The sequence below is a fragment of the Entelurus aequoreus genome, linkage group LG15, assembly GCF_033978785.1.
Source record: "Entelurus aequoreus isolate RoL-2023_Sb linkage group LG15, RoL_Eaeq_v1.1, whole genome shotgun sequence".
Classification (NCBI taxonomy): Eukaryota; Metazoa; Chordata; class Actinopteri; order Syngnathiformes; family Syngnathidae; genus Entelurus; species Entelurus aequoreus.
In genome coordinates, this window is record NC_084745.1 from 8762227 (window position 1) to 8774274 (window position 12048).

The window sequence follows — 12048 nt, forward strand, 5'->3', positions numbered from 1 at the left end:
TGTACCGTCTTTGCAATGCTTCGTGCACTACAACTCATCTTTTGAAGAATGTTCAGTTCATACACATATTTACATATACTTTCTAGCTACTTTGATCTCACAGCAGACCTCATGAGACTGTGGCAGGGTACCTAATTGAGTGGCTAGTAACTTTATTTGCATGTTCTGATCACACCATTAGAAGAAAAACAATGGAAGTCACTCGGAATTCTGGCAGAAATAGAACATCAGTTTGTGGAGCAAGCGTCAAATGTGTGCAGAAAATATCTTCCAAGTATGTACGAGTAAAATTCATCACGACTTTTGTATAATGACAATCTTTATTGGACTGGCCCCGACAAACATCAACATCAACTACAGCACAACCGTTGAACTTATACAGGAATTGTGCAAAGAATAAACTTTATATTAATTTCTTTATTATATACATTTAGCAAAACAAAACAAACATCTGTGCAGTGCGTCACACCTGGTGCCCTAAATATACCAACATCACCCTGGGACTTTTTACACCATCAAAGGGAACCTGTGGAAAAGAAAAAAAAGTCATTAGTAATAAGAGAGAGGGATTTTACAGCATGTAAAGCAGACCTGGGCAAATTAAGGCCTGGGGGCTAAATGTGGCCCGTTAAGATTTTCAATCTGGCCCGCCGGACATTCCCAAATAATTTTTTTTAGATCTTCAATATGGAAAGTGTAGCTGCCATTATGATGTGCAGTGATGTTTTCTAATGACCGTAGGGCGTGGTTATTTACAGCTAGAATTCACCAACTCGAGTATTTCATATATATATATATATATATATATATATATATATATATATATATATATATATATATATATATATATATATATATATGTGTGTATGAAATACTTGACTTTCAGTGAATTATATATATATATATATATATATATATATATATATATATATATATATATATATATATATATATATTTTTTTTTTTTTTTTTTTTTTTTTATTTACATAGAAAAAAAAATAAAAAATACTTGAATTTCAGTGTTCCGGTGGCTAGCCATTAGATGGCAGTATTGTCCTGTTTAACTTCTCCGTTCATGATGAGTATATCATTTCGGCCACCGTGTTCAATGGAGAAGTCTGTTCTACAAAGTTCTGTTCTAAGTCTGTTCTAAAAGCCCTAGGTGTTATGACGTCATTGGGCAGGCAAGCTGTTTATATTGTGGGAAAGCGGACGTGAGAACAGGCTGTCCCCACTCAGTCTCAGGTCTGCATTGAGCTGGAGGGGGTGTGGCCTCCAGCTCCGGCTGAATACCCGGGAGTTTGTCGGGAGAAAATCTCTGCCGGGAGGTTGTCGGGAGAGGCGCAGAATACCGGGATTCTCCCGCTAAAAACGGGAGGGTTGGCAAGTATGAATTAGTTACTATGGTCATCTAATTAGTTACTATGGCATACTTGCCAACCCTCCCGTTTTTAGCGGGAGACTCCCGGTATTCAGCGCCTCTCCCGATAACCTCCCGACAGAAATTTTCTCCTGACAAACTCCCGGTATTCAGCCGGAGCTGGAGGCCACGCCCCCTCCAGCTCAATGCGGACCCGAGTGGGGACAGCCTGTTCTCACGTCCGCTTTCCCACAATATAAACAGCTTGCCTACCCAATGACGTCATAACTGTAGAATGATCGAGGGCGAGTGCTTTGTTTCTTATGTGGGTTTATTGTTAGGCAGTTTCATTAACGTCCTCCCAGCGCGGTAACAACACACAACAACAGCAGTCACGTTTAGTCTACCGTAAAGCAGTTCTTCTGCCGTAAACAGCAATGTTGTGACACTCTTAAACAGGACAATACTGCCATCTACTGGATAGCCTCCAGAACACTTAAATTCAAGTATTTCTTTTATTTATATGTATAATAAAATAAATATATATATATATATATATATAGCTAGAATCCACTGAAAGTCAAGTATTTCATACATACACATATATATACACATACATACATACATACATACATATATATACATACACACATACATACACACATACACACATACACACATACACACATACACACATACATACATACATACATACATACATACATACATATATATATATATATATATATATATGAAATACTTGAGTTTGTGAATTCTAGCTTAAATATATTCCCCTCTTAACCACGACCCCAACCACGCCCCCGCCCCACCTCCCGGTATCGGAGGTCTCAAGGTTGGCAAGTATGACTATGGTCATCTAATTAGTTACTATGGTAATTTACAGAAGCTCAGACCAGGCACCAAGCAGTGTGGGTGGGGAGCATTTCCACAGAGTGTTTCCAGAGCGGCCCGCCTGAAATGCGGGTGTCAGGGACAGACGCGGAAGGAGATTTTTACAACAAAGTTCTAAAAGGACAAGCAGTAGAAAATGGATGGATGATTTGCCTGAGCGGCTAGGAGACATCGAGAGTAACAAGCGGTAGAAAATGGATTAGAAAGGACAGATTTTTAAAAAAAAATTTTTTTTTTTTTTTTTAACTTGGGATTTCCCATGGGCCGGATTTTGGACACTGGTGGGCCGTAGTTTGGGGACCCCTGTTCTAAAGCTTAGTGATCTATCACAGTGGTCCCCAACCACCGGGTCGCGGCCCGGTACCGGTCCGCGGACCGATTGGTACCGGGCCGCGGAAGAAATTAAAAAAAATAAATTTTTTTTTTTTTTTTTTTTTTTTTTTTAATTAAATCAACATAAAAAATGTCAATATAGATCAATACAGTCTGCAGGGATACAGTCCGTAAGCACACATGATTGTATTTTTTTATGGAAGAAAAAAAATTAAAATAAAAAATAAAAAAATCCCCCCCCCCCGGTCCGTGGGACAAATTTTCAAGCGTTGACCGGTCCCCAGCTACAAAAAGGTTGGGGACCACTGATCTATCAGATAAGGTGTTTTTTGGTTTTTTTTTTACCCTTCACGTTCATATTTCGCTGTGTTTGTTGCGTTTCGCTTGATTGTAAATTATGTGGATGGAGAAGGGGTGTGACGTTCATATGTTGTGAATATTCAGTGTTTTATCCGTCTTAGTTCATATTGTAAATCCCACATTCTTTATTTTCATGTACATTCTGGGTGTGTCATTCAGTTAAAAAATCAAAAATTCCATCCCGTTTTTTAAGGCGGTCTGTCATAACGTTTTTAGCATTCAATCATTATTGTGAGGTTTTGTATTGGTGTTTCTTAAAATAGATATACACTACCGTTCAAAAGTTTGGGGTCACATTAAAATGTCCTTATTTTTCAATGAAGATAACTTTAAACTAGTCTTAACTTTAAAGAAATACACTCTATACATAGCTAATGTGGTAAATGACTATTCTAGCTGCAAATGTCTGTTTTTTGGTGCAATATCTACATAGGTGTATAGAGGCCCATTTACAGCAAATATCACTCCAGTGTTCTAATGGTATAATGTGTTTGCTCATTGGCTCAGAAGGCTAATTGATGATTAGAAAACCCTTGTGCAATCATGTTCACACATCTGAAAACAGTTTAGCTCGTTACAGAAGCTACAAAACTGACCTTCCTTTGAGCAGATTCAGTTTCTGGAGCATCACATTTGTGGGCTCAATTAAACGCTCAAAATGGCCAGAAAAAGAGAACTTTCATCTGAAACTCGACAGTCTATTCTTGTTCTTAGGAATGAAGGCTATTCCACAAAATTGTTTGGGTGACCCCAAACTTTTGAACGGTAGTGTATAAACGTTTTTTTCTCTAAATTTTGCCCCCTGAGGAAAAATAATTGCCCAGGCCTGATGTACAGGGTGACTCACACTTACAGTTCAACATGTTGTTGTGTCAAATCAACATTTTGGTACAATGGAACCTGAAACAAATGGGAGGTAAATGAGTCACGGGATGGAAAGTTGGTATGAGACAGAAGAAAAACCAACCTCTGTCCCAGTGAGAGGACGGCAGCTCTTGGTCGTCGTCGTCGTCGTTGTTGTCGTCTCTGGGCCTCTGGTGCATCACTTTCCTCTGAACATTCGGTTCTGTCAATCAAAGCCAGCAGACGGTCGTCAGATCGGTTCGTTTTTACGTCTCCACCAGACAAGAAGGAGAATATTTGTACCCTGTCGCTGCGGAGGAGCCGCATGCCGTCTTCTGGGATTCCCGCCGCCATCGGCCCACTCGCACTGCTCGTCTCTGCAAGGCTCCTCTGTGAGCGGAGACATTAGTAGTCGCCATAATATTGATAGGAACTAGAAATGACTCCATTGTGTCCCACCAGGTCTAAAGCGCAGGTGTCAAACTGGTTTTCACTAGGGATGTCCGATATCGGACTGCCGATATTATCGGCCGATAAATGCAAAATCGGAAATGATCGGTATCAAAGTTAAATTTATGACTTTTTAATACGCAGCTGTGTACACGGGAGAAGTACAGAGCGCCAATAAACCTTAAAAGGCACTGCCTTTGCGTGCCGGCCCAGTCACATAATATCTACGGCTTTTCAAACACAAGGCATACTTGGTCAACAGCCATACAGGTCACACTGAGGGTGGCTGTATAAACAACTTTAACACTGTTACAAATATGCGCCACACTGTGAACCCACACCAAACAAGAATGACAAACACATTTCGGGAGAACATCCGCACCGTAACACAACATAAAGACAACAGAACAAATACCCAGAACCCCTTGCAGCACTAACTCTTCCGGGACGCTACAATATACAACCCCGCTACTCTCACTGTTATGTTGGATCCACTAGGGACTGTACTTAGAGGGGGGGTTATCCACATATGCGATCCTCCCCAAGGTTTCTCATTGTCACTCACATCGATGTCCCTTGTGTGGGCTCTGTGCCGAGGATGTCGTTGTGGCTTGTGCGGCCCTTTGAGACTTTTGTGATTTAGGGCTATATAAATAAACATTGATTGATTGATTGACCCTACCCCCCCTCCCCACCTCAACCCAGACCTCCCCTCAACCCCGCCCACTTCAACCTCCTCATGCTCTCTCAGGGAGAGCATGTCCCAAATTCCAAGCTGCAGTTTTGAGGCGTGTTAAAAAAAAATAATGCACTTTGTGACTTCAATAATAAATATGGCAGTGCCATGTTGGCATTTTTTTCCATAACTTGAGTTGATTTATTTTGGGAAACCTTGTTACATTGTTTAATGCATCCAGCGGGGCATCACAACAAAATTAGGCATAATAATGTGTTAATTCCACGACTGTATATATCGGTATCGCTTGATATCGGAATCGGTAATTAAGAGTTGGACAATATCGGAATATCAGATATCGGCAAAAAAGCCATTATCGGACATCTCTAGTTTTCACTGAGGGCTACATGGCAGTTATGGCTGCCCTCAGAGGGCCACTTGTAACAGTGTGTAATATTATTATACAATTGCACATGCATTTGATCAGTTTTTTACCTTCTCTGTAGACAGACAGCTCTGTCCCCATCATTTTACTGTAGAATTTACAGTTGGTTTTTTTACAGCCAATTTCTAAAAATGTAAAAATGGTACCACTGTGTTTTAACGTTAAAATCCTGGCGACTGAGAGGCCATTTTTTCATATATACGGTTGTTTCTTGGTGAATTATTGTACATGAAAAACGGTACAACTGGTTTTTACGGCAAAATTCTGGCGGCAGAGCAGACCGCTTTGATTTATAAAAAATGTTTACCTATTGTCATTTTTACAGTGTACAATTAAATGAAATACTCACTTTAAAATAATAAGTTGATCAGATATAAACTTTATTTTAAAAACGTGTAATGTATGATTATACTATTTATTGCATTATTAAGAAACACAAATAAATAGTTTTTATTTTTTCAGATTCAAACCTAATTTAACATTACATTATTACAGATTCATTGATACGTACTTTCCCTTTCCAAATTCATACACATTTAAATTATTCAATAACATGTAATATTTTTTGCATTAGATAATATTATTATAGTGTTATATGCAATTGCATGCAGTGCAAGTATTTTTTCAGTCAAAACAGAAAAAAGAAAAAAAAAGACTTTCGCTGGCCACATTAATTAATGTGGCGGGCCAGAGCCGGCCTGTACTGTATACATGTACTGTATGTTCACCGTTACAAGTGGCCATAACTGACGTGGCCCTCAATGAAAACAAGTTTGACCCCCTGCTCTGAAGATACATAATGTGTCATAACCTCAAAGTTAAAGGCCTACTGAAATGATTTTTTTTTTATTTAAACGGGGATAGCAGATCCATTCTATGTGTCATACTTGATCATTTCGCGATATTGCCATATTTTTGCTGAAAGGATTTAGTAGAGAACATCGACGATAAAGTTTGCAACATTTGGTCGCTGATAAAAAAAAGCCTTGCCTGTACCGGAAGTAGCGTGACGTCGCAGGTTGAAAGGCTCCTCACATCTGCACATTGTTTACACCAGCAGCGAGAGTGATTCGGACCGAGAAAGCGACGATTACCCCATTAATTTGAGCGAGGATGAAAGATTCGTGGATGAGGAACGTGAGAGTGAAGGATTAGAGTGCAGTGCAGGACGTATCTTTTTTCGCTCTTACCGTAACTTAGGTACAAGCTGGCTCATTGGATTCCACACTCTCTCCTTTTTCTATTGTGGATCACGGATTTGTATTTTAAACCACCTCGGATACTATATCCTCTTGAAAATGAGAGTCGAGAACGCGAAATGGACATTCACGGTGACTTTTATCTCCACGACAATACATCGGCGAAGCACTTTAGCTACGGAGCTAACGTGATAGCATCGTGCTTAACTGCAGATAGAAACAGACGAAATAAGCCCCTGACTGGAAGGATAGACAGAAGATCAACAATACTACCAAACTCTGGACCTGTAACCACACGGTTAATGCTGTACCGCCTGGCGAAGCCTAGCAATGCTGTTGCTAACGACGCCATTGAAGCTAACTTAGCTACGGGACCTCGACAGAGCTATCTTAAAATCATTAGCTCTCCACCTACGCCAGCTCTCATCTGCTCATCAACACCCGTGCTCACCTGCGTTCCAGCGATCGACGGCACGACGAAGGACTTCACCTGATCATCGATGCGGTCGGCGGCCCGGAGATGGAGGAAGTCAAGGTAGTCACGATAGCGTGTCTTCTATCCAAGTCAAAGTCCTCCTGGTTGTGTTGCTGTAACCAGCTGCTAATACACCGATCCCACCTACAGCTTTCTTCTTTGCAGTCTCCATTGTTTATTGAACAAATTGCAAAAGATTCAGCAACACAGATGTCCAGAATACTGTGGAATTTTGCGATGAAAACAGAGCTGTTTGTATTGGGATACAATGTGTCCGAATACTTCCGCTTCAACCCTTGACGTCACGCGCATACGTCATCATACATAGACGTTTTCAACCGGAAGTTTCCCGGGAAATTTAAAATTGCACTTTATAAGTTAACCCGGCCGTATTGGCATGTGTTGCAATGTTAAGATAAACTATCAGACTGCGTGGTCGGTAGTAGTGGGTTTCAGTAGGCCTTTAAGAAATACTATTTTCGGCCCATGTTGACATCTTATGTACTTTTACTAAAGCCATCTTGAGACAAAAAAATCTCAAGTCGTTTGCGTATGAAACCATAGTCTCTCCCCTGGTGGAAGACAATACAACATTACGTACCCTGACACGTTCTGCACTGCAAGTCGCCTCCAGCAGTCTCCCCAGCTTTGACGTCCGCCACTTTGGAGGAGTCGTGACCCTCGTCTGGCTCAAGCGACTCCGCTGGGTCTTTGTACTGGCTCCTCTTGTACCACGGCTTGGGAGGGTGCCTCGGTGGGACCGAGTGGGGCTTCCTGGGTGCAGGTTGCTTCCTGAGCGTCACGCGGGCCGGCTGCTCGCCCCCTCTTCCGTACCTGCCGTCATCCTCCGAGTCTGCGGCCTCATCCCTGTACGCCTTGTGACCTTTCCCCCGACTTCCGCCTTTAGCCAGACTTTTGCCGCAGCAGGCGCACATGACCCTCTTGGAGCCGGGAAGCCACACGTCCTGCGCCGCCTCTTCCGGGGCTTCCGCTCCCCCCGCGAGCTCTGCCAGCCTCCTGCCCGTGTAGGCTCGCCTGGGGAAAAGATCCACATCCTCCAGGTCTGTGGAGAACATCTCGTCCCGGGACGAAAGCTCATCCAGAGACGGGCTGAGGACGCTCATGCGCTCGTGGGTGGTCTGCATGGCGAGGTGGTGGTAGTAGTATGGGGTCGGGGGTGAAGAAACTCGTGCTCCTGCTGAGAAAACGCTCTCAAGAGGCAGCTTGAGGATCTGGTAGCTAGGCTCGTCTTCACTTTTCCTTGCTTCCTTGAGAACAGCCTGACGAGAAGGAGATGTCGATGGAGCCCCACTGAGATCTAGGTGGTCGGCGTCGCATTTTGGAGCTCTTTGATCAGCCACAGGAATATCTGACTGAATACTTGTGACCTCGGACTTCTCGTGAGTGAGGAAGTGCTTCAGCGCTGCCGGTTGCTCGGGATCAGGACCGTCCTCGCGGATGGAGGAGCTATCGAGAGGCAGCTCCTCGTCCAGGCGTCCTGACCAGCACACCTGAGGACTAAGGATGTCCAAACCCCTGCGGCTGGACTCGCCGCCGTACACGGCCGTGGTGGAGTCGCTGAACACAACAGCCGTCGACTCCAAATGGGTGGCATCGGGCGCCGCCGGCAGAACGTTGGCGTTCCCCTGCTCTTCGCCTTTCTTCGCCTCGGACGGAGAGAACATCCCGGAGGCGTGGGACACCACCCCCGAGTCCAGCTCTCTCTCGGCTCCGTGCAACTCGCTAGCCCGGATCTTGTCCAGGCATTCGATGAGCTTGCTTATGGCGTCGCTGGGGTCTGTCTGGACCTGGGAGGAGGCGGTCTCTCGTCGCCCGTGAGGCTGCTGGTGATACGGCGGGCGCGGCCCCTCGTTCCAGGCGGGCGCCTGGAAGCGGGGCTCAAACATGCGCCGGTAATCCACGGGGTACATCGCGTTGTGCGGGAACACAAGACCAGGGTACGGCATGTACTGATAGGGAGCCATGCAGGGACGGCCGAAATTAAAACCTGGATTTATAGCAAACAGTGAATTGGCTGCTGAGTTAATTTGAAAACATTGTGGCTAGCACGATACCTCCAGGTAGACCGTAGTGGTTGTAGGGGTTGTTCATCTGCCAATGCTGGTAAAGGTAGTACGGCTGAGATGGTGGCTGCACGTAGAAAAAAGGCCTCTGGTGTTGAGTCCTCTGCTGGCCATTTCCACAGGAATGTGGCGGCTTGCTTCCATCTGCAAGGAAAATGTTGGGTTTTTAGGTTAGCGGAGCTTGAGTTTATTTGGAACATGCAAGCTTACAACATGTTACATCACAATTTCCAGTTTCTCTTTTCAACGTGCTCGAAAGGGAGTAGGAAGAAGCAGAGCTTATTCAATCCTACCCCTTTTCTTTTACATGACAGTTGCTAAAACTTTTGTTCACTTCCTGTTCTCAATTTATTCACAATATACTCCATAAGTAATCACAATAAAATAATTTTTTTTTAATACATAATACTTTAATTTCATATGGTGAGATGAGTAAGATTATTTTGAAAAAAAATGAACGGATGGTTGGTTGAGCTAAAACAAAACAAAAATATTCCAATTGAAAACAATTTATAAAGATAGAACAATAAGATCATATGGACAGCCATAAGTGTTTACATTTTGGTTAATATTTATTAATTTACTTGTTTTTTTGTCTGGTTTTGTATTTGTTTTGTAGCATCCCGTGAGGTGTATATTACTTTTTTTGTTCGGTTTGTACTTCATGAAGTTTTGCACTTGTTGTGTTTTTTTTGTTTGTTTTCATTATATTTGGATATATTTGTTTGGTTTATATGATATCCATTGAATAAGACTATGTATTATGTTGAAGGGGGCAGGAAAATAGAAGATTTTTCTTCATTCTGCTCCTTTTTTTTTTTTGATTGATTGAAACTTTTATTAGTAGATTGCACAGTGAAGTACATATTCCGTACATTTGACCACTAAATGGTAACACCCGAATACGTTTTTCAACTTGTTTAAGTCGGCGTCCACTTAAATTGATTCATGATACAGATATATACTATCAAATATATACTATCATCATAATACAGTCATCACACAAGATAATCATCAGAGTATATACATTGAATTATTTACATTATTTACAATCCGGGATGTGGGATATGGAGGGGGTGGTGGGGGATTAGGTTTGGTTGGTATCAACACTTCAGTCATCAACAATTGCATCATCAGAGAAATGGATATTGGAACAGTGTAGGTCTGACTTGGTAGGATATGTACAGCAAGTAGTGGACACAGAGAGAGAGATCAGAAAGTATAAGAAAAAGTGTCTACATTTGATTATTTACATTAGATTATTTACAATCCGAAGAGGTATGATGTGGAAGGGAGGGTGTTAGTTTAGGGTTGTAGTTGCCCGGAGGTGTTCTTTTGGTGCGGTTTTGAAGGAGGATAGAGATGCCCTTTATTTTACACCTGTTGGGAGTGCATTCCATATTGATGTGGCATAGAAAGAGAATGAGTTAAGACCTTTGTTAGTTCGGAATCTGGGTTTAACGTGGTTAGTGGAGCTCCCCCTGGTGTTGTGGTTATGGCGGTCATTTACGTTAAGGAAGTAGTTTGACATGTACTTCGGTATCAGAGAGGTGTAGCGGATTTTCTAGACTAGGCTCAGTGCAAGTTGTTTAACTCTGTCCTCCACCCTGAGCCAGCCCACTTTGGAGAAGTGGGTAGGAGTGAGGTGTGATCTGGGGTGGAGGTTTAAAAGTAATCTGACTAGCTTGTTCTGGGATGTTTGGAGTCTAGATTTGAGGGTTTTGGAGGTGCTAGCGTACCAGGAGGTGCATGCGTAATCGAAAAAAGGTTGAACGAGAGTTCCCGCCAGAATCTTCATGGTGCTTTTGTTGACCAGAGAGGAGATTCTGTAGAGAAATCTCGTTGGCTGGTTGACCTTTTTGATTACCTTGGTTGCCATTTTATCACAGGAAAGATTAGCCTCTAGAACGGAACCTAGGTAGGTGACCTCATCTTTCCTGGTGATAACAATGTCACCCACTTTTATAGTGAAGTCACTGACTTTCTTAAGGTTGATGTGGGACCCAAACAGGATGGATTCCGTTTTACCCAAGTGTATGGATAGCTTGTTGTCAGCGAGCCAGGTGCAAGTTCTACAGAGTTCAGCACTGAGGATTTTCTCCACCTGTGACTTGTCCTTTCCGGATACCAGCAGGGCCGAGTCATCCGCAAACAAGAACAATTCACAGTCGCATGCCGATGACATGTCGTTTATGTATATTAGGAACAGTAAAGGTCCTAAAATACTGCCTTGGGGGACTCCATAGCTTACTGGGGGGGGGGGGGGGGGGGGGACACGGTGCCGTTCACCTCTACCACCTGTTCCCTCCCTTCCAAGTAAGATTGCATCCAGGCATATGGTGTGTAAATGTGTGTTTAGTTCCTGAGGTTTAATTGTCTATCGATCAAAGATGCACATCAATGAAGGAGATAAATACAAAAATGAATTGAAATGAAAACACACACACAAAAATTCCTTACCGTCCATTTCTTCTTCCTTTTTGTCTTGCTTCACCCGTCCGAAATAAAACACAGCAGAATGACGCTGGCCAACAAAAAAAACTTTACCCGACTTTCCAAACTTTTTAAACAATTCGCGTTTAAACAAAAACAAGACGTCACTTCTCGGGAGCTGCAATGAAAGACGCGTCCAATTAGTCCAATGGCGCACACCTGGCTATACCTGCGCTCACACTCAATCAAACATACTCCAAATGCGGCGCTAAAAAACTTGTAAGCGTTCTTAGTACGGCAGACGGGGATAATTAGCTGCTTTAAGTAAGGCTCCAGCTCCCCCCGCCACCCCAAAAGGGACGAGCGGTAAAAAAAAAAAAATGGATGGAAGTAAGACGAAGATGGAGGAAATCAATTTTGTAGTTCAGCGGTTTAGCGTGTCATGTCACCTCGCGTCCACCAGAGGGAGACATTTCCC

At 42.9% G+C, this 12048-nt stretch overlaps 1 protein-coding gene across 1 annotated transcript; it reads right to left on the minus strand.

Annotated features, from left to right (window-relative positions):
• Positions 1-301: 301 nt before the first annotated feature.
• LOC133629745 (bucky ball-like) lies at positions 302-12034 on the minus strand. Its single transcript, XM_062020701.1, has 7 exons — positions 11598-12034; positions 9129-9281; positions 7655-9061; positions 4112-4198; positions 3933-4031; positions 3819-3865; positions 302-526 (listed from the first exon to the last, which is right to left on the minus strand). Exons 1-6 carry the CDS (start codon positions 11602-11604, stop codon positions 3843-3845), a joined length of 1776 nt encoding a protein of 591 aa, XP_061876685.1. The 5' UTR covers positions 11605-12034; the 3' UTR covers positions 302-526; positions 3819-3842.
• Positions 12035-12048: the final 14 nt, after the last annotated feature.

Excerpts from the sequence above, each read along its gene's own strand:
- LOC133629745 (XM_062020701.1), bottom strand. Across the intron at positions 4,032-4,111 it reads GGCTCCTCCGCAGCGACAGG|AACCGAATGTTCAGAGGAAA; the intron begins GTACAAATATTC and ends TTTGATTGACAG. Across the intron at positions 3,866-3,932 it reads GTCCTCTCACTGGGACAGAG|GTTCCATTGTACCAAAATGT; the intron begins GTTGGTTTTTCT and ends CATTTGTTTCAG.